Here is a 27,476-nt window from a genome sequence, read left to right as displayed (position 1 = left end):
ATAAAATGCTGAAAGTCTTTGTAGCTTTTCTGTTCTTCACATTTTCGATTAAAGTACCGTACTACTGTTTGAGTTCAACAACAAACTGTTAGCCCTTCTGTTAGCCAGTAGGGCTAACACAAGGTAATAATAGTTACGTTTATGATATAAAAACAGCTCCATTATGAGGGAAATTTCCGTCTACGCCACACAGAAGCAATTCTTTCTCAAAACGCTTTTAACTGTTTACACAAATCTATGCCTGGATAAATTACAAAGGCTCTGCCACAGGAAAAAAAGACAATCTTTCTAACTGCGACATAAACCCCACTCCACCACTCTGAGCAAAACCGGAAGTAGGCACAAGTGAAGCATCTCGCTTCACTACAGTTGCGGATGTAGCCTGAAGAAATCAAAACAACTGTGGGAAATAAGCGGCTGGCTGGATGCTACTCTGTATCTACACTTAACCAGACCGAGTATTTGTCTTAGAAAGAGACTTTCACCATGTCGAACATGGACAGTATCCTTTCCTGTGAAGTCTAATACACATAACGTTAGATACAGTTAGCTAGCAGTAGCAGTAGTGAGCCAAATATCAACTGGGTTTGGTGCAGTCCCTGCATGTTTTGCCCAGTCACTCTATGATGGGCGAACAGAATGGCAGTTTAGCTTTAGTAGTAGTAGTTTAGCTATTAGCTTAACTAATTATATGGCACTTTGGTTGAATTTTCACTTGTTTGTCGTATGTGACGTTATTATAACTGGGTTAGGTGGAATTAGCCGGGTAATATATTCTCAATTTCCCATCCCTTGACGACCCCTACAGAGCACTTGTTCAACCTCAAGTTTGCTGCCAAGGAGCTACAGCGCAACTCCAAGAAGTGTGACAAAGAGGAAAAGGCAGAAAAAGCCAAAGTGAAGCAGGTGGGCTTGTTAAATCGCGGATTTACCAGAAATGAGGATCCAGGAACAAGCTGGGTTTCAGAACAGCTAGCCTGTATGTGTATGAACTCCTGTTTCCTCTGTTTCTGCAGGCTATCCAGAAAGGTAATATGGAGGCAAGCAGGATTCATGCAGAGAATGCCATCCGTCAGAAGAACCAGTCCATTAACTTCTTGAGGATGAGTGCCCGTGTGGATGCTGTGGCATCCAGAGTCCAGACTGCTGTGACTATGAACCAGGTCAGGATAGCAGGTTAATGGTTTGTAGAAGACATGCCTTTTTTCTGATGTTACAGCACAAACATGACAACCAGTGGAAAGACTTATAACCTTACCTACCTAATGCAGCCACACATCCACCTTTCAACATATTGTCAGCTCATTTTAAGCCTCTGCTGTGGTTAAAAACATGGCTTTTATTTGATAGTATTTATACTGGTATAAATGTTACACTACTGTAGTAGACAATGGTGTTCAAACTTAACAGATCTTTACTGTGCATGTAGTTTTCTAAGTATCATTTCCACATTTCCCATATTGTGGGTCGTGATGAGCTACAGTTTGCAACCATTTCAGCATATTAAGTCTTTTAAATGTGCTCTATCACTTTTAGATTCATGCTGTCAGAAGCCCTACACAAAGGAGACAGAGACAGTCTGAGTGTGTGAAAAAGGCTCGCAGACATGCAAACAAAAAGCCACCAATTAAAGAAACTGTCATTATATGTTCTACAGACTGTACACCATTAGCTTCTCACTCTTATGAGAGTGACAGCCACTTTTAAATTGCTTTAGCCTAGAATCATAATAAGTATTACATGATTTCATATAATTGTGTTTGTAGAAATGGTAGGGGAGTGTGATAGTATAGCTGGAAAAACACTACTTATAACCTGTGTGTGTTGTTTTAATGCTGCTGCCTAATAAAACAGCCTTTATAATAAACCCCTCTCATAATCATAACCTGGTGGGCTATAGGTAGATTTGTGTTGACTAATTCTTAATTCCTAAAAAGGAACATCTACACATCTACACACAAATATGAGAGGCTGTGACAAATGATCTGGTTAAAAAGGTAAAAGTGACACCTAGTGGAGATATGAGGAAACAACACATGAGGCTTTGCCTTGTCCACAGCCAGCCAACTGTCTGAATTAAAATACCCCAATCCTGTTTTCAATCACATCAAATTAGACTGTTAGAAAGTGAGGAACCTGCAGAAGGCTTTAACATTTCTATATTTATGTGTTTCTTGCCCAGGTATCTAAATCCATGTCTGGAGTGGTCAAGTCTATGGATGCTACACTGAAAAGCATGAACCTAGAGAAGGTAAAAAGTTATCCCGTATACATGAGCACAGACACACACACACGTACACAAATCAATCTCAACACAGAATTAAGAAAAAGTTTAATTTCTGTGCCCATCTTTTCTCTGTAGATCTCTGCGTTAATGGACAAGTTTGAAAATCAGTTTGAAACTCTTGACGTGCAGACAGCTCAGATGGAAGACACAATGGGCAACACCACCACTCTGACAACACCTCAGGTAACAAGCACTGTTGTCTCACAACCAGGGAAACCTTCTGTGTTCCTGTTGCTGTTTATGATGGCAGGTATACGCCAGTAACAATTCAAATATTACTCTCAACACATTTTTCTTTTTGTTTGCTTGTTTGGCTTCAGAATGAAGTGGATATGCTGTTGCGTGAGATGGCAGATGAAGCAGGGTGAGTACAGCCCATATCTCCAACGATTTGTAACAATTTGAAAACATGAATAATAAATGAATAAATGACAACAGCAAAAACATTAATGGAGGGGAAACATAAATGCAGTGAAGTATGCTTTTCCTCCATTAATTATTAGTTAAAACAGAACTTCAGAACAACAATAACGCAAAATAAATTGCTCAAAAAGCTTTATTTAAATGAGTTTCATTTAAAAATCTAGGAATGCACTTCTTTCACTGTTTACAAGGATGTCTTTTAATGTAAAAAGCCCATTAGAATTAATCTTCTGTTTGTAAAGAAGCTCCATTTGTTGATTTTCTTTGCTGCCAAGCAGAAATTATGGTAAAACAATTCCTGTGCTTTCCCCCTTTTTTAGGTTGGATCTTAACCTGGAGCTTCCTTCAGGCCAGACAACCTCACTTGCTTCATCTGTGGCATCAACTGAACAGGTGAAACTCACTGTCTGATCATCATCCTATTGCTATTTTATGCTGTTTTACATCACAGAACAGAATTCACACATTACCTTTAATGTGTACACGACTCAGTGTCCCCTCCTGCTGTAATTTAAATTAGGACACCAGTGAAGATCTGTCTTTTGAGTATCAACACTCCTCCTTTAGGATTTAAAGGTGGCTGTTAAAGGTGTGTAGTTTCAAACAGCTGCTGTCATCCATTTGGATTATGTCTGGAACAATAGATTCCAGTAGATTCCACTCCCAACTCCATCAAGGACAATAGTGTGACACAGAAGCAGTGTATTTAGCCTTATTTCCTCAAAACAATAACTGTTTGGAACATACTGACCATACAGATAGACAGTGGGAAAGTGGATTATGTGGCAGGAAGTGTTTGAGTCGTTCCAATGTTTTGATCCTTTTTCCACTGTGAAAACTCACCATTGGAATCCTTTTTAACCAAAACAATTCAAGCTGACCACAACAGCTGTTGTTTCTGAGGGACATTTTGCTGACGATTGTCAAGCTTACAGAGGTTGAGCAATACTCATCATCAGCATCAGTTTAAAGGTGCCACGTGGAGTTTATATGTAAACAAAAAAAGTTATGGTTACTTTTAGTTTTACTCACCAAAACACATTGTGTTTATCTTTGAGGTCTATCAAAAGTGCTGAGTGCATTTCCTTCCTCACAAAACACTAACAAAGTATTTTAAATCCTGTATCCATGTTTACTAGCTTGCAGTCTTCTCCATCTTTACTGCTGCATTGCTGAGTTTCCAGGTGCATTACAACCACCTGTAGATCATTGGAATAGTGAGAAACCATTGACAGGAATGTATGTCGCATCTTATGTGTGCACGTGTTGTTTTTATTTTTACCTGACAAAACCTTGACGGGTTTTCTGTGATTTATGCCTTTTTTTTAGCCACTAATACTAAAATGAAAGAAAGATCATTTGGGTATTTATTGTCATTGTCAACACAGCTTCTCTTTAAAGTTCCTCTCAATGACATCACATATTTCACTCTTAGTTGTCTGTACTAATTTACTTTTGTTGTGTGTTGTGTTGTTATCAGGATGAGCTCTCCCAGAGGCTGTCCAGATTGCGAGACCAGGTGTCATAATGATGCAAGAAAGAAATATTCATGAGGAGGGAGAAGAACAAGGGACGAGGAAGAGACTGGCAGTGAAAAGAGTGAAAGAAAAAAATGGAAAATAAACGCAAAAGACGCCATGCGACTGCAAACTCTGTGTTCCAGGTTTGTCCTCTTCTCTGAATAATAAAGAAGCTGTTTTATAACTGAAAGAGACTGTTATAAGAGAGGAAAAAACAGTCCTGGTAATAACCGCATCACCTTAAATCCTTCTTTAATAAGATTCATTTGCACATTTTTATTTAACATGTATTGTGATTATTTATTATCTCAGCATCCGGACATTACTGTGTTGGCATGCCTCTTTATTTTAAAGTGGTTCTTCATGGGCAATTTCCCAAAAGCTGCAACATTTCTTGGGCAAATTGTTGAGAAAAAACAGCTGTTAGAGTCTAACAGCTAATACCTCATTCCAAAATAATTATATGTATTAAAGAGCAATATAGTTATTTATTTATTTGTGTATTTATTTGTTTGTTTATTTATTTATTGACTGACTGACTGGATATTGCTAAGAGCATGCTTGTACTGTCACTGTTTTGTGTCTTACCTGCATGACTGAGGATGACGGGACCTCTAGTATTGTTGCCTTGTTACATTATATTTTCTCAAAAAGAGGGCTCACTGTAAATGTTAACCGTTGAGTATGCTTCAAAGAATGCTACATTATTTTTAGTTAGTTTTTTTTTTTTATTTCATGCAGCAGTAACCACTCTTGCCATAGTGGCTCACCACTGCTTGAGGGATTTATTATAAACAGTTACAGGCTCACTGTACTGTATATGCAAAGACAGAAAGTCATTAAAAGAGTTTTTAACATGTTTTGCTTGTCACATTCTTTGTCATCTTATAGCTGGATTATGGTTGAAGCATACATCCACATGCCTCTCCTTTTTCCATCATACCCCTCCTCCTCCTCTCCTCCAACAGGGAACAGATGAGAGGTCAAAGGTGTCACCTGTAGAGGAAGCGGCCTTCTGCCGCTCGCATGCCAGTGCCTCATTACACACACACACATAGTTCACCATATCCCAGGGGGGAGGCGAAACTCAGCTGGGAGCCATTACAGGTGCTGTCTAAGCAGACACAAATATCTATACATGAACACACCCGCAGCCCCGTAGCTGATGAGAGTCTTCCAGAGTGACACTCAGCCACCTCTGACCCTTTTTGTGTCCTTCCTAATTATCATCAGTACACACTCAACTACATTCACAATCATCATCAGTGCCCCCGAACTGACGCGAGCCTCCATTTTGCCCATTACCAGACACTTTGATGAGTGAGTTGTCTGCGGCGAGTTTGAGCACAAATGTGCTTCGTTGGAGTTATCCTAAAAGCACCTCCCATTTGCTGCTCACCCCAGTGATCCAACAGCTGTCAGTCATTTCTGCCATGAGTTAGATCACCTGAAATTAAAATGCCATGTCCCTCCGTTGTCAGAGGAACCACAAAATCTATTTTGTAGGTTTTTGCTTTAAATCTATTTTTAGCCTTCAGAGGCCATCCCTTCTCTTTAAGTATAATTAAAGCCGGGAGAGTCTGTCATGGCGTATTTTTCTCTCCACCGTGTGCATCTCAACATATGTGCAGGAATGCTTCCTCCAGATGTGCCAGAGAGGAGGCAGCTCCTGTACGAACGCCACTCTGGGGAAACCTGTGTTTGTATATATATGTGTGTGTGTGTGTTTGTGTGTGTAAGGTGTTGATACCTAGTGACTCTCCCCTCCAGTGCTGTCAACACCTCCTTGTCCTGGTTCCTAGTGGAGGGGTACTTGCAGACAGGCAGGGATCCAGTGGGCAGGTGGTCCTGTCCCTGTGGCGACCTATCTGCCTCTGCGTAGGGGGGAGAGCTGCTCAGAACCACACGCACGCTGGTTCGGTGAAATTTAAAAAAATCACTGATTGCAACAAGAGAGATTGGTTTGACCGCTACAAGATTCACACACACACATATAGAATATGTCCAGACAGCTATGAGCGATACATACAGATAGAGCCTATTTTCAATCTCAAGAATGAAACTGAAGATAACTCTATTTACAGATCAGTAATTTCTGAATAATTTCCAAAAAGTTTATTAGAAATAACTAACAATTGTGAGAAAATGGAGACAGTGTTCAACTGGTACATCGTTCATTTCAAATGAACTTAAACTGTCTTTTTATCAGTGCACAGCAGGTCCGGTCTACATGCAGAAATGTGAAATTTGTCTACAGGCAAGCGAACAATTCAACATATATGAAGAATAATATTATATGTAGCCTACTATATAATATATATATATATGTACCATATAATATACTGTATATGTAATAATATTTACTTGTGTTTAAATGGAGCAGTTCTTTAAAGGAAATTCCTATTTTCCCTAAAATCAGGACTAAATTGTATAGTCCTTTCCAGGAAACTTCATTAACAGGAAGCTTGAAGAAATTATTAGGAAATTACAGACCTCTAAAATGTAGTGTTACTCACTAAAGGTTCATAAAACTCCTGATGATGAATATTTATATTATATTGAAGGATAAAACTGATATTCTATAAAAGAGAAAACACCTCTGGAAACAGTTATATATTGCACATATATTTATCATATTGTATGTTTTATTTGTGTTTTATATTGTTTGTAGTATACATTTTAAGTTTAAGTTTCACCCCCTTTTTTTATGTTATTTTGTGTTTCATTAGATGTGAGTGTGGAAAGTAAAGAGACAGATAATCTGTGGCGTTTGAGATGGAAAAGTTTCAGACAATGAGGTAGCACATGCTTTTTTTTTTTCCTCCTCTCCTCTCCTCTCCTTGTCTTCTTTCTTCCCCTCAGAAGAAATATTCAATTACTACGCGTGAAGGGTCAGGTCAAACACAGGAAGCCGAGCTGATTGGTTCTACTCGGATATCGATGGGCATGTGTGACCAATCGCTGCTGCCCAGGGCTTTCCCCAGTCTCCATATGCTGCTGTTGCTGCTTATGAGTGTGTGTCTAATCGTTCCAGCTCAAGGCTTTCCCCAGTTTCCACTCACCTCTTGACCATCGCTTCCTGTCAGATGTGTTAACGCTGCTTTTAATCAGTTTTACTGTCTCATGCACATACACACACACACATACACGCGTCAGTACAGCTGGCCCTATCCATCCCTGTTCTCCAGAGCACGCTTCATTAAGATTTAACCAATCTCCTGCTCACACCCTCAGAACCTCTGTCACACACAAACACACACCTGATCCTGCCACCCCTCTCCTCACCCTGTTAACCCCCCCTCCACTTGACCCTCACCTCACCCCATCACCCACTCCGATATCTCTTACAATGAAACAACCCGTGAACATGGACATGTAGCCTTGTCTTTTACTCTTTATTGAGGCTGTCTGCCAGTCTTTGTGTCTGCACTGCATCAGAATATGAGAGCAGTACAGCATGTGAAGCACATTTCCTTTATTGCATTATCGTTATTTCACCTAGAGAACGGTTGCCTCAGGCTAAATCAAACAAATTAGGGCTCTCATTTACCCCATGTGCTGCAAAACTGTAAAAACAGCTCATGCTTCTTCCTTGCTCTGCAGTGCTCTCTTTAGCCAAATTTGGCACAGACATTCATGTTACCCTCAGGGTGAACTGTAAAAGCTTTGATAATCTCTTAATTTTTCATCTAGCGCCATCATCAGGTCAAAATGAGCGTCCAATACTTAGGGTTATGATGCTAAACTAATGACGTAATCTTGTTAATATCTTGCGTGGTTCTTGCTGCTAACCAAAATTTCAAGTCTTGAGTATGAATATGATTTTTAACTTGTGATATATTGTTTTATTTTGCTTAAAAATACACAGAAATGCAATCTAACTTAGAAATAATCATAGTTAAAACATTCATGGTTGCATTTAGTATTAAAACCAAGGGAGAGGCAAACCTTAACCTAGTTATTTCAGATTTAACGTGCTGGAACTACTGTATGTCTCACTTGGCTGGTTGTGTAAGTTAATTCTGGGTTAGGCAGTGAAGATGAAGTGGAAGATGTTTCTGTAGTTGTTGACAAGATGATTGTCTTTTGACAACGAGGGAAACAGGAAGAGAGGAGATCTATTAATAGGATGCCTCTGGAAGTACATTATTATTATACCAATGGATATGACAGAGCTGTGTGAGTGTGTATAGTGATTTGTTTGGAGTGTGTGTGTGTGTGGTGCATATGGTAAAACACTCTGCAGGTCTGCAGTTAGTCACACTCCCGCGTCTCAAATTGAATTAGCGTTGACAGCGCACAGCGCCAGCCGCGTGTATGTGTGTGTGCACTGGGGGCACTAGCTGTTGGCAAGCTGTCTGTGTGTGTGTGTGTGTGTGTGTGTGTGTGTGTGTGTGAAACAGGAGAGAGACAGGGCCTTCCCCCCTGAAATCAATTAGGCGAGTATAGGTCTATAGTTGTGGGGGTGAGAGGGGCACATCCTGTAGAGGGCAGCCCAGACAGACAGCACCATCTGGGGCAGCAGGCGGGTCGACCCTGGGTTGAGACATGAAAGAAGCGGGGCAGGGATAAGAGGAGAGGAGAGTACAGGCCAGCGCTAAATCATTCTTTTCTCTCCACTCTGTACCCTCACCCCATCCCCTCGTCTGCCATCCGATACATCAGCCACGGAGCATCATTCACACTCAATCACTCTTCATCTCTTTTCTTACTCTCCCCTCTCTATGTATCTGTCCCAGGAGTGATAACCTGTCATACACAGGAAGCAAAAAGAGGTAAGAACGATCTATCCCTCTGTCAGAGATAGGGGGAAAGAGAAAAAGAATATCTCACATCTCTTGTTCCAAAAGGGTTGATTTATAGGTTTGTATTAAATAAAACCAATGCCAGAGAGCGCCTCTCTCTTTCTCTCTCTCACACATACACATACATACACACATACACGTGCACCTGTGGGATCCCCCTTTGGTCTATCAGACGGAGGAAGGAATTAGCACACACACTCTCTTTTAGGGGGAGGAATGGCCCCTCATGATGGACAGGCTGGGTCAGAGTGTGCGTTGTGTTTGTTGGTCATAAGCTGAGTGCTGACAGCCCTTTTCCAGCCACCCTGTGCTCAGACACACAGCTCCATTGATGACAAAACACATGACTGAACAAGAAAGGGTAAAGTAATTAAATTACATGAACCATGTCCATGGTAAAACATGCTCATTGTGAGATGGCAATGCTGAAATACAGGCACATATATACAACACTACAATTCTCAAGTTAGTATGGCACCGGTAGATCCTTTACTTAAGTAACAGAAGCAATACCACCGAGTAAAATTACAAGTAATTGAGTCATTCCATGAAAACTGTTAAGTTTGGGTCCATTATAATACTGTCAATATTGTTTTCAGTGGCTGAAGACACTAATTCAAGTGAACGTATTAACATGAAGTAAAATAAAATTACATTTTTATTTTTTTTTTAAATTGTTTTCTGTTAAACTATAGTCATTTTGTCATGTCTGTTCTGACAATTTGGTAACACTCAATAAATATTGCATAAATCTCTGACTTTTTTGTTTTTAGGAACATAAAGGCTTCCCTCTTGATTGGAAATGTGTTTATCAAATAAAAAAATATACATATTTTAGTTAAAATAGCAGGATTTATGTATGTCCATAAGTTTCATGTTACGCCCTGTCACACTAATGTATTTCTGCACCAAAATACTGTACTGTTCCTTTAAGTGACATCACTAAGAGGAAATGACATCATTTCAGAGTTAGAAGAAGAAAAATTCAAATATTGGTGAGTTTTGATTTTCTTTTAGAACATTTTTTGGTAGATTTTTCTTTCAAAACCCTCTCTGTCAAGCATAGCATATCCACCTCATCACTCAAAAAACATGGCGAAAACAATTTTTTAATTAAAATTTTCAAAATGTATTTGTATAAAACATGATATTTTCATTTAGCTGCATGCTAAGTGTGGTGTTAGCTTTGACCAGAGAGAATTTTGACCATATTACTTCTTTCCACTGTGTCAAAGGCTTTAGTGTAAAATTAAATTTAAAAAAAAAAGAATTAGTGCCTGAGCTTGAAAAATATGTTTTATTGCAGGTCTAACATATTCTTCATGTTATAAAATACAAAATTCTACATTTGGTTATGATCAAAAATCTTTCCAAGGTTCAATCTGAACAGTTTCTGAGGAATGACCCAATTACTTACTAAATTGCAAGGAGCAGTATGTAACTGATAACAGTTACATCTTACTAGAAGTAAGACTATAGTCTTATATGACTATAGTCATGTAAGAATAAAAGTACTCATTATACAGTCACAAAGGCCCGTGTAAATGTTATATTATGATAGAGCTGCAACGTTTATTGAATAATCATTTTAGCAATTTTTTAAGCAAAAATGCTAAACGTTAGTTTGTTCCAGCTTCTCAAATGTGGTGATTTTATGCTTTTCTATGTCATACATAATAGTAAACTAAATATCTGGGTTTTGGACTGTTGGTTGAACAAAACAGAACATATGAAGACATCACCTTTGACTCTGGGAAATTATAATGGACATTTTTCACTATTTTCTGACATGATTAATTTTATTTAAAAGTAAATAATCAGCAGATTAACTGATAATAAAAATAATCGTTAATTGCATCCCTATATTATTATATATATTATCAGATCATGAATTAGTCATGAGTTAACATGTAAATATCATTTAAATTCTGTAACTCATTGAGGTTTTTAAATATTTTGAGTTTGTTTAGTGCTTTAATTAATTGTATAATAATGCATCAGATTTTATATGCTTGTTATATGTTTTAAAATAATAGCAATTTAATCTGCAAATTAACACATAACTATAAGTGTCAAACAGTGGTGGAAGAAGTATTCAGATCATGTGTAAGTAAGAGTAGCAATACCACAATGTAGATATACTCTAAAAGTACAGAGGTAAATAAAGCGTACTTAAAGTGTAGCAGTTTTGCTGTGCAAAGAAAAACAAGTTTCTCAATATTTGATGTGAAATTATTTAGGAAAACTTCCTTAATGGATTCGTAAAATCCTCCTCCTTCTTAAGATAAATAAACCATTTAAAAACCCACTGGACTAGCTAAAAACGCATCGTCACACAGCTGAAAACAATTGAATGTGTTGGAAACCTGATGTTTTGGAGATACGTGGTTTTCATAGAACCGCTATGAAAAGTAAAAGCATTTATTATCCTGAATGTATCCTGCCAGTGAAAACATAACTTTAATATGGTTGCTGTGGATGTTTTTAACTACTTTATGTACTTTTGGGTAGTTTATTATTGATCCAGTGCATCTTAATCTGAAAAGAAACCAGTCACTATGGCTGTGAAATAAATATAATGGAGTAAAAGGGGCAGTATTTCCCCATGAAATGTAATGAGGTAGTAGGATAAAGTAACATAACATTGAAAAACCTCCAAATTGTTCTTAAGGACATTGATAACTTTCCACAAATGTAGGATGGTAGTGTTTTGTTTGAATCTATTACACAGATCAGAGACATGCCTGTAATTCATGAACACAGAGTGAGGGAGGAAAGGTGAAAATAAAAAGGTGAGGTGTGAGGGAAAGCGCAAGATTTGTTTGGGTCATTAACACTTTCAATGATGAATCGCATCAGTGTGAGGCCCAGATGGAGCACTCAAAAACACACACACACACACACACACATACACATACACACGCACGCACACACACACACACACACACACACACCAGGTGCCAGGCCACATGTTAAAGCTGTTTGTCCTACTCTCATCTAACCTCTGCTCCTGTACGACAGGGGCCTGTCAGGGAGCACATGCCTATGCAATGCCCCAGTGACCCCTCTCTACACACACTTGTGGACTTAACGCAAGCAACACACACCCACACACACACACACACATACAAAGCAACATGCAGATCCACAGAGGCTCCTGATTCTGTCATCGCTCCTGTGATCTAATGCTGTGAGACTTGTGATCACAACTGAGGAGGATCTCAGAGTCTTGGCCCGTATTTATGATGAACTTTTTGATGTTTCCAGCAGCAGACAACACAGGATCTCTTGACGAGCGAGAGGAGAGGAGGACTTTCACTCTCTTGAAGGCCAAACATAGTTTGACGGAGCAGCATATGCCTGCTTGATAGGGCAGCGGAGGAGCGCTTAATAACTGTTAAACTGCCCTAGCTTTTCACATTACTCACTCAGTGTAATTCAATTTCAGCCACAGCTGGTTTCACTTTCAACTTTACAGCTGAGCTCAGTCACGTCCCATAATCTGACCTGATAAATAACCAGCTTTTATTGAGTTTGCAGAGAAAATAGCATCCAGCGAAAACCTTCACAAGAGACTCACAGAGTCAAAAATGAGAGCCAGACTGGAGGGAATGAAGCTGAATGCGCAAAGGGTTGTGTGTGTGTGTGTGTGTGTGTGTGTGTGTGTGCGCGCAGCCGAGTGCTTGTGAGCCGTGTGCATGGCAGCTATTATTAGGAGATAACTGACGTATGCGTGTTTATGTGGTGTGTGTGTGTGTGTGTGTGTGTGTGCCATGTATGTTAATCTAATGAAGGCAGAGTATATTTACACGTCCCGACTCTCTGCCGAGCTTCTCTCCTGTTTCAGGATGCCATTTCACATGATTGGAAACAAATGACTTCAGGGTCAAATTTCTCTCCCTTTACTGCCTGTCAATCACTCTGCAACGGTCACGAAACTTCCCTCTTTGTGTTATTACAAAGTTGAATCAGCACAGTTTCCATGTTATTCCAGCCACCACCTTCAAGAGGATTATGTTGACACATTATCAAGCAAATTAACAATGTGGGGGACGAACAGCACGGTTAATCATCGACAGGCTGATAAAAGGTTAACTCAACAGTCATTTTTAAGCAACTTGGAGGTCTGACAAGAGTGAAGACAGAGCCTCGTTAAACTTTTACAAACTTACCTTTAAAACCTGTCACAAAATGAAAGTTATTTAAAGGTATATGCTTATTTGCTTTCTTACTGAGATTTAGATGTGAAAATGAATACCACTCTCATGTCTTTAGGCTAAACATGTAGCTGGAGCCAGCAGGCTGTTAGCCTAGCTAGTCTGGAAACAAGAGGAAACAGCTAGCCTGGTTCTGTCCAAAGATGACAAAGTCCACCTACCGGCACCTTTAAAGCCCACTAATTATGTTATATTGTTTAATCTGAATAAAAATACTTTTTTTCTATGACTAACTGTTTCCCCCTATTTCCAGTCTGCATGCTGGGCTAAGCTAACTGGCTACTGGCTGTAGCTACAATTTAACATACAGACATGAGAGAGGTATCTATCGTCTAACTCTCGGGAAAAACGTGAATAACTACATTTCCCAAAATGTAGTTTATTTTGGGAAAAATGCTTATGGTTCCTTTAACTATAAAGGAATAGTTAAAGGAATAGTTTACTACTGCAAAATGTATGCATGTGCTCAAATACCCTACTCAGCACACCACGACTTAGACACTTATAATGACAGGTGCTCACATCTTATTCTGCATACTATTGGCTACGTGTGTGTGTGTGTGTGTGTGCGTGTGTGTGTCATTGGCCACTACATGTTGGAGAGGGGCAGGTGCAAAGTTCAGCTCTCCTGGTATGAAAGCAATTTGTCTAATTGAAAGATCAGGAATTACTTGGGAGTTTAAAATGATTGTCCCACACTGCCCAACATGGAAATGACAGACAGTATCAAATAACCAGCACAGATTATGTCTGTCTGCAAACAAAGGGCAGGCTGTTTGATAGCGGCGCACCTGACCGCCCGCTCAAACATGGGCCATCCCCTGCCTGAGTTCCTCAATTAACTCCTTCCTGCTATTTCCACGTCCAGCGCGCATTAGCTCACCATCATGCTTGGCCATGACAAGTAAATTGCTGTTTGGTTATGACCGTTTGTCGGGAAACAGGCCATTTCCCCCGCTTTGCCTAAACCGCTGTTCCTAGCTCTGCTGAGAGGGAGGGAGGGAGGGTTTGAGTCTGAGCTGAAGGCAGGAATTATCACATCAGCGGCTGAACGGGCGTGCCCCCTTTGGTATGGGCAAGAAAACACTGCGTTATGTTGGCCCGCCGCAGCAGTGAGAGGTTTTCATTCGGCACTGACTCTTCGACACATTTCTCCGAAAGTCTTCACACAGGAGTATTGATTTACTGTTGATCCTGGAACAATGTATTAGCAATGACTACAATAATGATGACACGGCTGCGCCTATTTTGAGGGCAAGGAGCCTTACTGCAGTCCTGCCTAACAAAATCCTCTGTGGAATAACCGTTTCACCCCCATGCGTCTCTGATTAGTCCTATTATTGGTAATAAAGTACAGGAGTAGAAACTGGCCTCCTGAATCCTGGCAGCTGTTGTTCTTCCCCTAAAATCACAGAGACCTGATGAGCTCATATTATTAGTCAGGGATGGCCAAGCCTGACACCGGGATTCAGTTGAGTTTAGAGTTTGCAAAACAACAAAACATTTTGTATAATTTCTTATCTAAAATCACTTCCTCTCGCACAGTTGCACATGTTTGTTCCTGTTTTACTTTAAATTATTCTGTATATTCATGTAAATAAAACTGGAAAACAGTGTTTCCTCTTTCACTTTGCTTACACATACTTTATGTATACAAAAGAACATTGTGAACGCTAGAGTATGATCTGAAAAAAATATGAAAAATACTTTTAATGGGCACTTAAGTGAGTTTAACAGTCACTGACATGTACATTAACATCTAGATTACATACCTCAGGTCCTATTGCTCTTTGGTAACACCATTACAGCTTGTTTAAGGCGGTGAAAGGATCTGTTGGGCCATAAAGAGACTTAACTCTTTGTTCCAAATGAAAATCCTGCCTACATTTCTGTTAACTCCAAACTCGGGAGTACTGGCTCTAGTTGAGTGTGCACAGTGAAGAAGAATTGCTCAGAATCAGTTTTTATGCTGGTGAATCCAACACGGTGTACAAAATAGTGTTTTAAATACAAAAACGTCCCGTGGTCACAGTTCTGTCTTTAGCACTCCTTTTAGTTGCTCAGTTAGTCTTGCTCAAAGAGAATCAGCCCACTCTGTTTTGTTGCAATAAGCTTTGGCTTGTTACACTCAATGGGCCGGAGCCTGCAAGTGCGGTCCAGCTGTCAGAGGCAGTGGTTGGTGGTCGGGTGCCACGGAGACTGGCGCAGCAGACAGTCTGTGGTGTCTTCGGCGAGTTTGGCATGCCGGGAAATCGCTGCGAGTTGGGGGTTCAGGGGGAAGCTGTAGCGGTAAAGACAGTAGGGGCCGGCAGTGTCTGAGAGATGAGGGAGGAGAGAAGACGAGGGCCCCTGAGGATTGAGGGGGCTGTGGAGGGGGATCAGGCAAGGGGAGCTCCCCGGAGACCCGTGAAGACATGGGTCCCTGCAGTGGGGAGGTTTCTTTCCCTGCAGCGCAGAGAGGAGCGGGAGGTCTGTTAGCGGAGACAGTGGGGGCAGGCCTCTCAGTCTGTCTGCTCCCAGCGAGGAGAAGGCTCTGCTGGGCAGCGGGGAGCTGGCGGAGGTCTTCCCGTAGAGAGGAAGAGCGAGGGTGTGGAGAGCGGCGTCCTGGCAGGAGAGTGCGGAGACAGAGAATGGGTGAAGGGATGAGGAAGAGGAGAGAGGTAGGAGACTCTTCAGAGGGGAGGCGCTGCCGGTCGACGACCCTGAGCTCCCTGTCGGAAGACGTCAGAAACGTGAATCACAGAGACAGAAAAAAAAAAACGTCGTGGATCGGAGCAGTAATGAGAGCTGCAGCACAGTATACCTTGGAGCTGTATGGCAAATGGCTTGAAGTCCAAGCTGAGAGGGCCTCTCCAGGGATATGACTCCAACAGGCCATCTAACACCCCTCTACACACACAAACACACACAGACACACATATATACTGTAAAAGCAGTGAAAACCGTTATTCCAGGTATTTAAATATTGATTTTGAGAGGTGTGAAATTTAGCACTACACAGTTCAACTTCATTTGAAGGGTTTATGTGGGATCAAATTTCAGTGGTTAAACTTTAGATGTCTCTTGGGTGCTTAAGTGGAGTACTTTACGTAGCTAAAACAAGTGTTGATGTTTGGTGAGGTTTTATGTACCTATTCCTCCCTGGATCTCTGAAGCCCTTGGCAAATGGGTTCCTGTCGATCTTCAGTTTTGTGATCTTGCCCGGGAGAGAGGAGCAGACATGGGTTAGAGCGGACGTGTCAAGCGGTGACGTGTTAAGCTAACAATGAGCTCAGCTTTACTACAGCATGGAGAGTGGCAGAGCTTTCCCCCTCGGGGACTGCATCTCCCAGCAGCACCCAGGGCGATCAGCCATGTCAAACAGGGTTCTTGGAGAAGGGGTTCAGGGTCGTACAGTTTTATTTGGTGCTTTAATGGGCTGCGGACTCCAGCAGTCAGCCCAGTCACAGCTCGTTACTGAGTTTCTGTAATAATACATTCGCTGATCGTAAAATGAACCCTGATGAAAAGAGCTGGCAGTCCCAGCGGACGGCTCCGTTACTAGAGGAATGGTAGCCAACAACGGGGTCAGCCCCGCTGCACAGGACACACACACACACACACACCCTCTCTGTGCAACGGGCGCCACAGAAAATCAGGACAGTGCAATTTATGATTTCGCTGAGACCACAGAGAAGTGGGCCTCATCACCTCCATGATGTTGAGATTAAAACATTTTTATGTGAGGTCAAACAGGCCTGAGCTGTTGACTGGATCACCATAACAATCACTGTGTTGACGACAAAGAGTGGACATCTGCTTTTTGAATATTTCTGGCACATAAAGTATGAAGACTGTAAATGAGTCATTTCAAGTTGGCTGATTTCTGCAGAGTTTTAGTTTTTTAAGAGAGCGACAGAGAGAAAGAGAGAAATAACCAAACGTTTTGAATGAATCTGAAGTGCAACAGTTGCCCAAAATTGTATGAAATTACTGTACAAAGTATTTTACCATACATTCAGTTTCAGTGAGTGTTACCTGTTGATTCTGATAGGCTGTGACGGTGGTGAACTCAGTTTCTGGGAAGGAGAAGCTGTGCACTCCCTCAGCAGGCAGCGACTGGATCTGTGACAAGTCCATACGAGGGTCATGCCGGATGACGTGCACACGTGGCCTGTATTTATGCATCGACTGAAGAATAATCTGCATCAACAGATGAAGATGATATTTTACATTCGGTAAAGTATATCTCTAATATAGCATTATCTTATTATCTTATTATCTATCTATAAAAAATGTCAGAAAATAGTGAAAAATATCTGTCACGATTTCCTAAAGCTCAAGGTTTTGTCTGACTAACAGTCACATAAGACCAAGAAAAAAAACAACCTAAAACAATATTAAACAATTGTCAAAATGGTTGCCAATAATTCATTTGTCGATTGACTAATTGATTATTCGACTGATCGTCCCAGCTGTAAATACACAGTAGTCCAGTTGTTTGTGGATGCTCGAAGCTTCAAATAATTTTAAAGATATTAACATTCAAAAACTGAGTAAAAGTGTCTCTCTTGTGTCCATCGTCATTTCATCATGCATGCAAATCACATAACTTGCACCAATTAACACCAATTACAGCAGGTGATATATGGAGTTTTAGTGATAATATAACAAAATATAAATTACAAGACTGTGACAACATGCATCATAATCTATCTATCTATCACTATCAATCTATCTAATAAATCAAATCAATAAACTGCAAAATAGTGTCACTCATAAACTGTTAAAACATACTGTGGGTTTAGCTAAACTGTGCTATATAAATATCATACAATATTAATTAACTAACTTTTATATGGAAATGATTTGATTTGTATTTGACATCTTTTTAAAAATTAAACAATCAAGCTTCAAGTACAATCATGCTTGAGGAGGCTTAATACTGCAGAATGATCGGGGAGTAAATTACGTTTCCCAAAATCATATTTGGCAGTTTAATTGTAGCTTTTAATTTTGCAAATTTGTTAAGTGTTTTGAGAAATAAACAGACAAAATAAAATAGAGAATGCTTTGGGGCTTCTGTCATCTACAAATCCAGATTATTTTTCTTTTTTTCCCTTTTAAATAATAAAAACATAAGGTTTCACATGAAAAGATTTTTTTTAAAACGTATGGCTGCATTAAAGCTTTTAAAAAAGACAGAATGCAGCCACACTCTTCTTCAAGGTCCATTTCACTGTAATATATCCAGTAAGTATCACCTTCAAAAGGTAATCAGACAATTAACACTCATATGAGTATTTAAAACCAACATGAGGCAAATAAAAGCCTTCCTGCGAGGCCGATTATAAAGTTGTGAACTGTCCACAGACACATCAGGGATTATAAGGCTGTTTTAGAGAAGCAGGGTTCAGCTCTGCAGTCCAAACAGTGTTTCCACATTCCTTCATGATGTTCTTATATACCCAGAATAATGAATCCCCTGTTTGAGATGAATTTTATAAACACGGGGATCAAATCAAAAGCCTCCTATAGCCTCCCCAGTCACCACATCTGTCACATCTGTACACCACTGAACCTTCACAGACAGTTTCTGGAGCTAAGAAGGATTTCCACTTCCATACAGGCTTTCCTTCCTGAAGAATCATCCAGTATTAGACCGGACATGGTTCAGGATGTGTATGATGGCACTCCAAGGACCATTGAAGCTGTCAAAGTAGTTAAAGACTAAGTGACAGTATTAAACCTCACTACCACTAAATAAATATTCCAAGATGCTAGGATCATTCAAACAGCAATTAAATCTTGATAAACTTGTTTTTTTTTTTTTAGTGAACTCTGAAATTAACTACAATCCCACTAGGAATTAAAAATAATTATTAAAGAGCCCTTAATTTAAACATCTGACAATTCTGTCGATTCAAATCTGACAATTAGGCAAACCTAATAAATCACTTAAACTACCTCCCTGTATTGAATGTCTCACCCGGAGGCCTCCTGCACGGATTCAGCAATTGAACACAGAGAAAAGAGGAGGCAGCGCATGCTCAGTTGGGTTACCTACATGTCCCTTGTCGTCCATCTCGTTGTTGGTAAGTTTGATCCGGTCAAAGCTGATGACCTGACGCATCCACGTCTCTCCTGCGCACGGCGAGTCCGGGTGCACGTAGAGTCTGGGAGAGATGCAGGAGTGGTCTGTATTTCCAGCCACCATCCACTGCGAGCTGTGGTACACGTACCTGCCCGGGGTATATACATTTAAGTATGTAAAAAAAATAAATAAATGAATATTGAGTTTGAATATGTTAATACGCTCACCTGTAGCGTTTGGAGTCCACCGGCATGACGTCCATTGCGATGTAATACTGCTGGCAAGGCTCCAGATTGCGCACTTTGACGCGCACCGAGGGAAACATCCTCCTGCAGAGAAGCGAGAAAAGAAGCGCAGTGAGTTGGTTAGAAATGACAAGTGAGTCACGGCCCATCACTTTCAATGACATCTAATATGACACGTGTCTTACAGATGTGCAAGGATGTGTGTTTGCTTTGGTAAATTTACAAGAAAAAAAAAAAACTCAGCAGGCACAAAACTTCGAGCAGGAACTTTTCCTGCATGAAGCGGCCAAGTTCAGAGGAAAGTTCAGGGACCTCAAGGGGCCGTGAGGGCATCTTCACTGCCGAGATTTATAGCGTGTGTTCTCGGTAATTGAATAAACGGAACCTACATTTCAGCAAGTAGTTATATACCAATAACTCATTTCTGGAGAGAAAAACAAAACAAAACAGAAAAGGACACACATGGCTACCTATCAAACCTCAGATGCATTTCTCTGAGACTGATGATAAAGTTAATCTAATCGGCAGAAATATCTCTGTGTCACGAGGTTTCTTTATGGAATTGATAGTCCTGGATCACATAGGTCTCCTTTTGATTTCTACAATTCTGGAAAATAGAGCTAAATTCAATTCGCCCACATTTAATAAACTTCTTGCTTCAGTTACTTTCACCATCATAAAAATTTGCATTTACAATTTGACGTTATACATATTGTGCACTGTTGCTTTTGTAGGTCTGACACACTTTAAAGTCTTTATTTCTAAATATCAGCTATTCAAAACAACACAAGTGTATGATGTACTTTTAATTATATTTCCACATGTAAACCAAATAGTAGGACAAAGTTCCACTTTAACACGCTGAGTCAGATTTATATTTCATAAACTGATTAACCTCCAAGTTCAGCTAATTTGTTTAGACAGTTTTTTTGTTGTGAAACTGACTGAAACCGTTTCCCTCCTGATAAACGCGCACCTGTAACCACAGAACTGTTAATGTAAATATCATATCATATATCATGACAATGATAGTAACCACTCCGACCTGTCTTCATGTAAAACAGTCGCTTTAAGGCGGAAACTGGCACTTAAATTCAATTGATGGAAAATAAAATTAATTTATACATTTATTAAATTAATGTATTCAAACAAAATGTAATAGACCATTCCAGTTTAAGCAGAGCGGCAGCGGGTGCAGAGTTTGGGGATTACTATTACTTTTATGTGATTAAGCTGAGTTTTGTTGAGTTTATTTGATGAGTTTCTTATCATAATGAGAGAAAGGATCAATATTTCTACGAGAAATGTATTCTAAATTTAAAGGATATGTGATTTATTGCCACTTGATGTGTCTCTGATAGTTTTGACAGTTCAGAAATATATAAGCACATAAAAACCCAATGATATATAATGTAATGTCCTCTTGCTCCTGGATATATAGGGCAAGTACGTTTGGAGTTGGAAAGTTTTGCAGGAAAGAAACAATGCATAATGTCAGAGAAAGGCAGCAGCACTTTCTTTGTCCTTGTTCTAAAGATCACTCTAAAAAAAAAAGATGAGTCTCTTTTATCCAGATTTTATACCTGCCGGCTTTAGTGATGATCATCTCGGTGCCGATCTCATAGAATCTCTTCCACAGCTCGGAGCCCTGCAGCTCCACCCGGACCTCTCTGTCCGGGCGGCAGTCGCTCTCCTTCGCCTTGTTCTCCTCTCCTCCCGGGTCAGACTCTTCAGCTCCTGATCTGACAGCTTGTCTCTCCGGATCGCAGGAAGTGTCCTCTGGCCTCCTCAACGTTGAAGCTGCTTTCTTCATCTGGCTGACTGGATACTCACTTAGGCCTGAAAAGTGCAAAGGAGTGGAATGAGTGAGATGTTGAGCGATTCAGCTTTGTAATGCATTTACACAATTGAAGCTTTAACTTTTTGATTTGGTGAAGCTTTATATTACCAAAATATGCTAGTTATGCTAATTATTTTCTGGAAAATAATTCCATATGTTCAATATTTGGGTTTTAACTGATTAAATATATATTTAATTGTGAAAACTCAATAAATGCGAATGTGGCCTGAACACGAAAAAGTGCAATGAGCAAGTTTTTTGTGCGTTTTGCTTTTCCGTCTTGTGCGTAAAATGCCAGCTATGTTCTCGAAAGTCCAACAACTATTTCCTGATGTCTCACCGGTGAAGATGCTTGTGTCACTGCCGGTGTCTCCAGCTGAATTTGACTCGTGTCCCTCCGACACTTTCATCCTCTTGCAGGGTTTCCCTACCAGCGCCTCCACCGAAAACGCGTGAGCCCGGGAACTCAGACCCTGCATCTTGGCGAAAAGGAGTCTGTGTTTCTATGAGTCGTGTATCCGTCTGAACTTTGACTTTATTCCTGCAAGTGCTCAGTGTTCCGGCTCAGTCAGGACAGGACGGGGCAGAACAAGCAGCAGCAGCAGCCTCAGCACCTCAGGGAGCCCCTCTTCTGTCGCGGCGGCTCCGTGACGCTGCGTAATTGATCCGGTGCGTTCCCATGTGTTCTCCTAGACGCGCGCCTTCATCCAAATCCTTGATTATTGGCACGCCTCTCCCTACTCACTACAATATTTTCCTCTCTTCCCCTTTATCCGTTTCAGTGTCTCCCCTTTGCTCTGTCTCACAGAGGGCTTGTTCCTCTGGTTCCCCTCAGCGCGTCACAGAGGGAGGGAGGGGAGGGGAGGGAGGTGCGCAGTGTGCATTCCTCCACATGGGCCCACTGCAAAAAATGCACATCTTAACATCTATCTCGGCATTAAAGACTTAAGTTCACTGAGAAAAAGGAGAACTGATTGTACTCCAAAAGTAAAACGCCCAGTTTTCTCTCTAAATCAATCACGAGTTTACTCCTTTTAGCATGTCAGAACTTTGAAATGCTGCAAAATGAGATGGATTACTTTATTGGAATCATTAGGTGACATAAGATTTAAGACTGTATCAAGTTGATTTATGAGGAAACGGGTTAAATTATATAATCAATTGCCAGTTTTATCAACTAGTTGAAGGGGGGAAAAATAACGAGACTCAATAAATGACAGATATTTTTTACAGTGGTCAATTAGTCACAGAGATCTTTGAGCATCCAGGACATCCAGCAGCAGCATCTTTACGCGCAATGTGCCACCAACATGATGACACTTTTAAGAGTGTTAAAGGGCTCATTTGTTTTTAGGTTTGTGTTATTTTATAATAATGGAGATCCAGCAGATCCCCCAAATAAAATATGAGAGATACAGGCCGCAAATAAAAATAGAAAACACGCATCACAAAACGAAGTAATTTAATATTTAAGGCTCGAATGTGTTTAATTTAAATGTTATGAGGCACATTTTCTCTCGAGACATTTTTTCGTTTGCATAAGCAAGCCGAGTTTGACCTGCGTGTTTTCCATGTTGCTTCCTTCCATTTAGACAGCGGATAGATAAATAGAATGAACATTTTAGAGCATTAGAGGGAGAGCCGAGGCACAAATATTTAAGTCTGTTAATTCAGACCATCTGGAAGGTAAAATATCTCCACCAAACTCTCTGCATTTCTGTTGAAGCTAACATTTCCTATATTCATTTGAAGGCTTTCCTTAAAGCGCTCTCTTGTCTCCCGTTTCTCCGGTATAGAAGTGGGATTTTTTTTTTTTTTTTGCGGTGCCCGGTGAGGGTGTGCGCCAGTCTGGTTCTCATAAATGCGGAGATCAGATGGAGTTTGGCGCACAGGGAGAAACTGGGCCGTAATGACAGCTCGGGATTATTACATTACTGCTCTACATGAAATAGATCCGCTTTACACAAATAAAAGTCAGCGAAGGCTCTATTTAAAATGTTTTTTAATCACATGATATAATTGCGCCGAGGAGAAAACAAATGAGGGCTGTGTTTACGGCACGGTTGGTTTGGTTGGTGATGGAAATCTCTGATAACAGCCGGGAAATGGAGAACTATGACCAACCGGAATCACATGTTCTCTGTCATCATAACCTGTTTCAGGACCGCGGCCTGGATTTATGTTTATTCTTCTCCAACTTGTCGTTTTCTTTCAATACTGTAACAAAATGCATCCCAAACACGCGGCCTGCTTTATAACTGCGGAGAAGAAGAAGAAGAAAAAAAAGTGCAGCAGAAATAACCGCCTGTCTGTTTCTGTGCGCACAGGCCCGCTGCTGCTTTCTTATTGAAACAAAAGACGCAAGAAGCCGATAGAAATAGCCTGTGTAGTTTCCTTCCACACAGATTATTTTTCCATGTTGTCTTCAACAGTCAGGTCATAAATCTTCGTCATGGGATTATGGGATGTCAGGCGAGTGATGACTGGCGCGCAGGCAAGTGATGCCTGGCTCACTTAAACACAACAGGAAGCTCCTTCGCGTTGTTTTATGATTCTTAATCCAACGCAAATCTGCATTTGTCCCATTCAGGGATGTTTGGCACACATGTTTCCTCTTATTAAGCACAATACGCACGCTTGGCGGAAACAAGAGACTCAAATCCAATTTAACACGGGCCTCAGGTTTCCATTAATGCGGAAGTTTGATGACCAGCTGCCATTAGGCTTTCCGATTATTTTGCGCCTTCAGGCCCACTCGCATGCTGTTGATTTGAGTATCCCTGGCCTAATTAATAATCATTTGCGGATAATTGGTTTGCAATTGAAACTTAGTGGTGGGCTTTTAAATGCACCAGGTAGATTAAACTGAGGATTCAAGGGCAGCACATTAATCAAGTTAACTTTGGTTGATTAAAGGCACATTCTGCTAAACTATTAACTATGTCTTTTATCAATTAAATTGGTATTTTCTTCTATTTCGATACAAATGTTTTGTTTAATCACTGTTTGGTATGGGTTTTTTTTGCCATGACGTGTGTGTGTGTGTGTGTGTGTGTGTGTGTGTGTAGCTGCAGGCCAGTGCCCAAAGAGTAATCACGACCAGTCCTGCACCCATGGTAGGCGTCTGTCTTTACTGTATGTGTGCACATGCTCTTGTGTGTGTGTGTGTGTGTGTGTGTGTGTGTGTGTGTGTGTTTATAAACAGGGCTGTCTGTCTGTTGCTCAGTGCTGAGTGGATGTGACGGGGCCCCCTGATGGTTTGTTTTAAGTTGGATCCTGATGCTGAGCAGTTAGTGTGTGTGTGTGTATTTGTGTGTGTGTGTGTGTGTGTGTGTGTGTGTGTGTGTGTGTGTGTGTTTGTGTGAGAGGGTTATTCTGGGCATGGGCTGCAGGAGCGGATGCCCACTCACTGCCAAACGTCAACCTTCCACCACACGTCCGCAGTGACATACTGTATGTAGAATGTTTGAATACATAACGCTGTAACACACTTAATGTATTGCAGCACTAACAGGATGTGAGTTCTCTGTATTGGACGTGAATGACGGCCCACCTGGAACACACGCTCTACAGTATACTGAGACAATGATGTGCTAATTGTTTCCAACAATGCTTTTCTGACAGATCAACCTGAAACATCTTCAGTGAGAATTTCAAGTAGCACGAGCTGTTTGTTATTTACTCGTGTTGACTGCTTCTCCCATTTCTGCTGTAAATAGACAGTGCCAAAACATCCAGAGTGCATGTGAAAGGAAGAAGACAAGGAGAAAAACACAGCAAAGGCGAGCAGTCAAACCTTTTTACTACATGACCGATTACAGAGTGACAAATTCCTTTGACCCTGACATGTCATCAGCTGCATGGTGTGTGTTGTCACATCTCACATCTGCTACTCATAACCTCCCTCTTGTCCCTCTCTTGGGGGGTACAACCGTCTGAGGTCGAGAGTGTCTCTCAGACTGTCGAGTCCCTGCGGGGATCCTCTCAGTGCAGGAACATCGTCTCTTCATTGCTGCTGCAGCTTTACAGCGGCTCTAATGGGAGAGTCAGCGAGACGCCGATCCCATCATTCCCTGCTTGTAGGGGTTAATCGACTGTGTCTGCCAACACAGTCGTAGCATGCCCCTTGATTTGCTGTTGAAAAGCATCCAAATTCTCTCCTTACTAAACATCTCTTACTGAGAGAAATCAGTTTAATCTGATTTGGCTGCTGCCATGATGTCTGGATGAGAGGGAGGAAAGTCTCACCTGTTTAAAATGCTGCTGCTGTTTATGTTATAACCAAAAAATATGTAATCGCAACTGTCTCAGCGTCTGCAATCAGCTTTATCACGACCCTCCTCTATTAAACAATCGATCAGTCAAACTTTATTTATAGCACCACATTAATGCTGTTTAAAGGGTGATATTTTATATTTACAGGTGATATATAGACAGCAAAACAGTAGGAGGGTAGTGGACATGAATAATAATATATAGATATAAGGTTAAAATATGAATAAGATGATAAAAGTGACATAAAAATGAAAACAATAGAACTAACAATCACAGAACATTGTGAGCAGGAGTTAAGAAGGTTTATGTATAAAGATATCAGCACTTTCAGCTGCTTTCAGATCCTCCAACAAGCTGTTCCAACAGCTTTGAGCATAAAAGCTAAAATCTGCCTCACAAATGTTTTTGTCCTACATTTTGGAACAACTAAAAGGCTCCTGCCAGAGGACCTGAGGGGCCTTCCTGGTTCCTTTATACAAAGCATTTCAGAGAAGTATGTTGGTGTAAAACCATGTAGACTTTATAAACTAGTGAAAGAAATCTAGAATCAATACAAAAAAACACTTGTACATGAACAGTAAAGGTCAGTTTACTCGTCATAGTCGGTTAGACTCAGCCTGTGAGAAGAGTTGTAAAATGTCTTCTGTAACACTGGAGGAGCTTTGTCAAGTCTGAGAAAATATGATGTCATTAGGGTTATCTGGGCTCAGACTGGGAGTCTTTTAACAGAGAGCCTGCATTACGAATTTGGGGTGTGGAGATTGAAAGATATGAGCATTAACCAGGCAGGCAAAAGATGCTATCAAGGTGCACAGTGGCAGTATTTCTCCATGGGAGCAGAGCCCTGCTCCAAGGGGTTTAGATCCATTGCACAAGAACAGAGTGAGAAAAAAGTGAAGCAATAACCAAACCAGAGTGCTTTGACGCTAGAAAGGTAATAAAGATTCAGGTTAGCGAGATTTATTAAGACAGCAAAACAACATGTTAAGTACATGATGATTTTTGACCGAGAAAAGAAAAACAGGTGATATTCATTCAATAAACAGTCAAAAACAAAATATGCAGAAGCCTGTCTTTCTCTCAGGTTCACTATCATGAGATTTATTGTCATTTGTGTCTTCCGCAAAGTTTAGCATTTTTCACAACAAACACTTGCAGTTCGTGTTCAAATATTATTTCAGTGAAAATCAACTTGCCTTGCCAATATTGTAAATGGTTGAAAATGAATTTGTTTTACATGTCGGGATACATTTTTTTCTCTCTTTTTGCCTCCAAAGGGCGTATGACAGAAAATGTTTGAGAACCGCTGCATTATGGGAAGTGTAGGATCCAGAGCCTTTGGACTCTGACCCATACGGAACAAAAATGTTAGGATATCTTGGCCACTGCTGCTCCAAATTTGAACAAACTTTTTAAAATCTGTCTCCTGTGAGTTCCTCAACTTTATGTAAGTGTAGCAATAAACCTTTAAGATAGGTCCGCTGTGTGCTCTCTTTCTGAATCAAGTGCGACTAATTTATGATTTTTTTTTTTTTTTTGGTGTGGACCAAAATAAGCTAAAAATTACAACAGTCAACCCTGCTAGAGTTTGAAACATCTGTGTTGTTATCCACAATCTTTCCTCTCCCTCTGTGCACCACCTCTGTGTTTCGCTCTCCAGCTCTCTGAGCCTGGCAGCGTCTGAGGAGCCTGGGCATGAGGCCTGGTAGTACCGCCTTCCCCCTACCCACAGTGTAGGAAGATTTAATGGCTCATGTGCCACGGCATCCAGCCTTCACTGGCTCCTTCTGC

General features: G+C 40.7%; 2 protein-coding genes across 2 annotated transcripts; one reads left to right on the top strand and one right to left on the bottom strand.

Moving 5' to 3' along the window:
* The first annotated feature begins 290 nt into the window (after positions 1-290).
* On the top strand, positions 291-5,090 carry LOC121901773 (charged multivesicular body protein 1b-like). Its single transcript, XM_042418727.1, has 8 exons — positions 291-502; positions 809-906; positions 1,017-1,163; positions 2,183-2,251; positions 2,363-2,470; positions 2,608-2,651; positions 3,031-3,103; positions 4,191-5,090. Exons 1-8 carry the CDS (start codon positions 487-489, stop codon positions 4,236-4,238), a joined length of 603 nt encoding a protein of 200 aa, XP_042274661.1. The 5' UTR covers positions 291-486; the 3' UTR covers positions 4,239-5,090.
* A 9,847-nt stretch (positions 5,091-14,937) lies between these two features.
* Positions 14,938-22,867, bottom strand: tbx22 (T-box transcription factor 22). Its single transcript, XM_042419039.1, has 8 exons — positions 21,751-22,867; positions 21,154-21,409; positions 19,553-19,654; positions 19,299-19,473; positions 17,270-17,434; positions 16,384-16,448; positions 16,056-16,141; positions 14,938-15,963 (listed from the first exon to the last, which is right to left on the bottom strand). The coding sequence occupies exons 1-8, from the start codon at positions 21,887-21,889 to the stop codon at positions 15,416-15,418; spliced, it is 1,536 nt and encodes a 511-aa protein (XP_042274973.1). The 5' UTR covers positions 21,890-22,867; the 3' UTR covers positions 14,938-15,415.
* Between the last annotated feature and the right edge of the window lie 4,609 nt (positions 22,868-27,476).

The sequence above is a fragment of the Thunnus maccoyii genome, chromosome 8, assembly GCF_910596095.1.
Source record: "Thunnus maccoyii chromosome 8, fThuMac1.1, whole genome shotgun sequence".
Taxonomy (NCBI): Eukaryota; Metazoa; Chordata; class Actinopteri; order Scombriformes; family Scombridae; genus Thunnus; species Thunnus maccoyii.
This window is presented reverse-complemented; position numbering and strand designations above follow the sequence as displayed.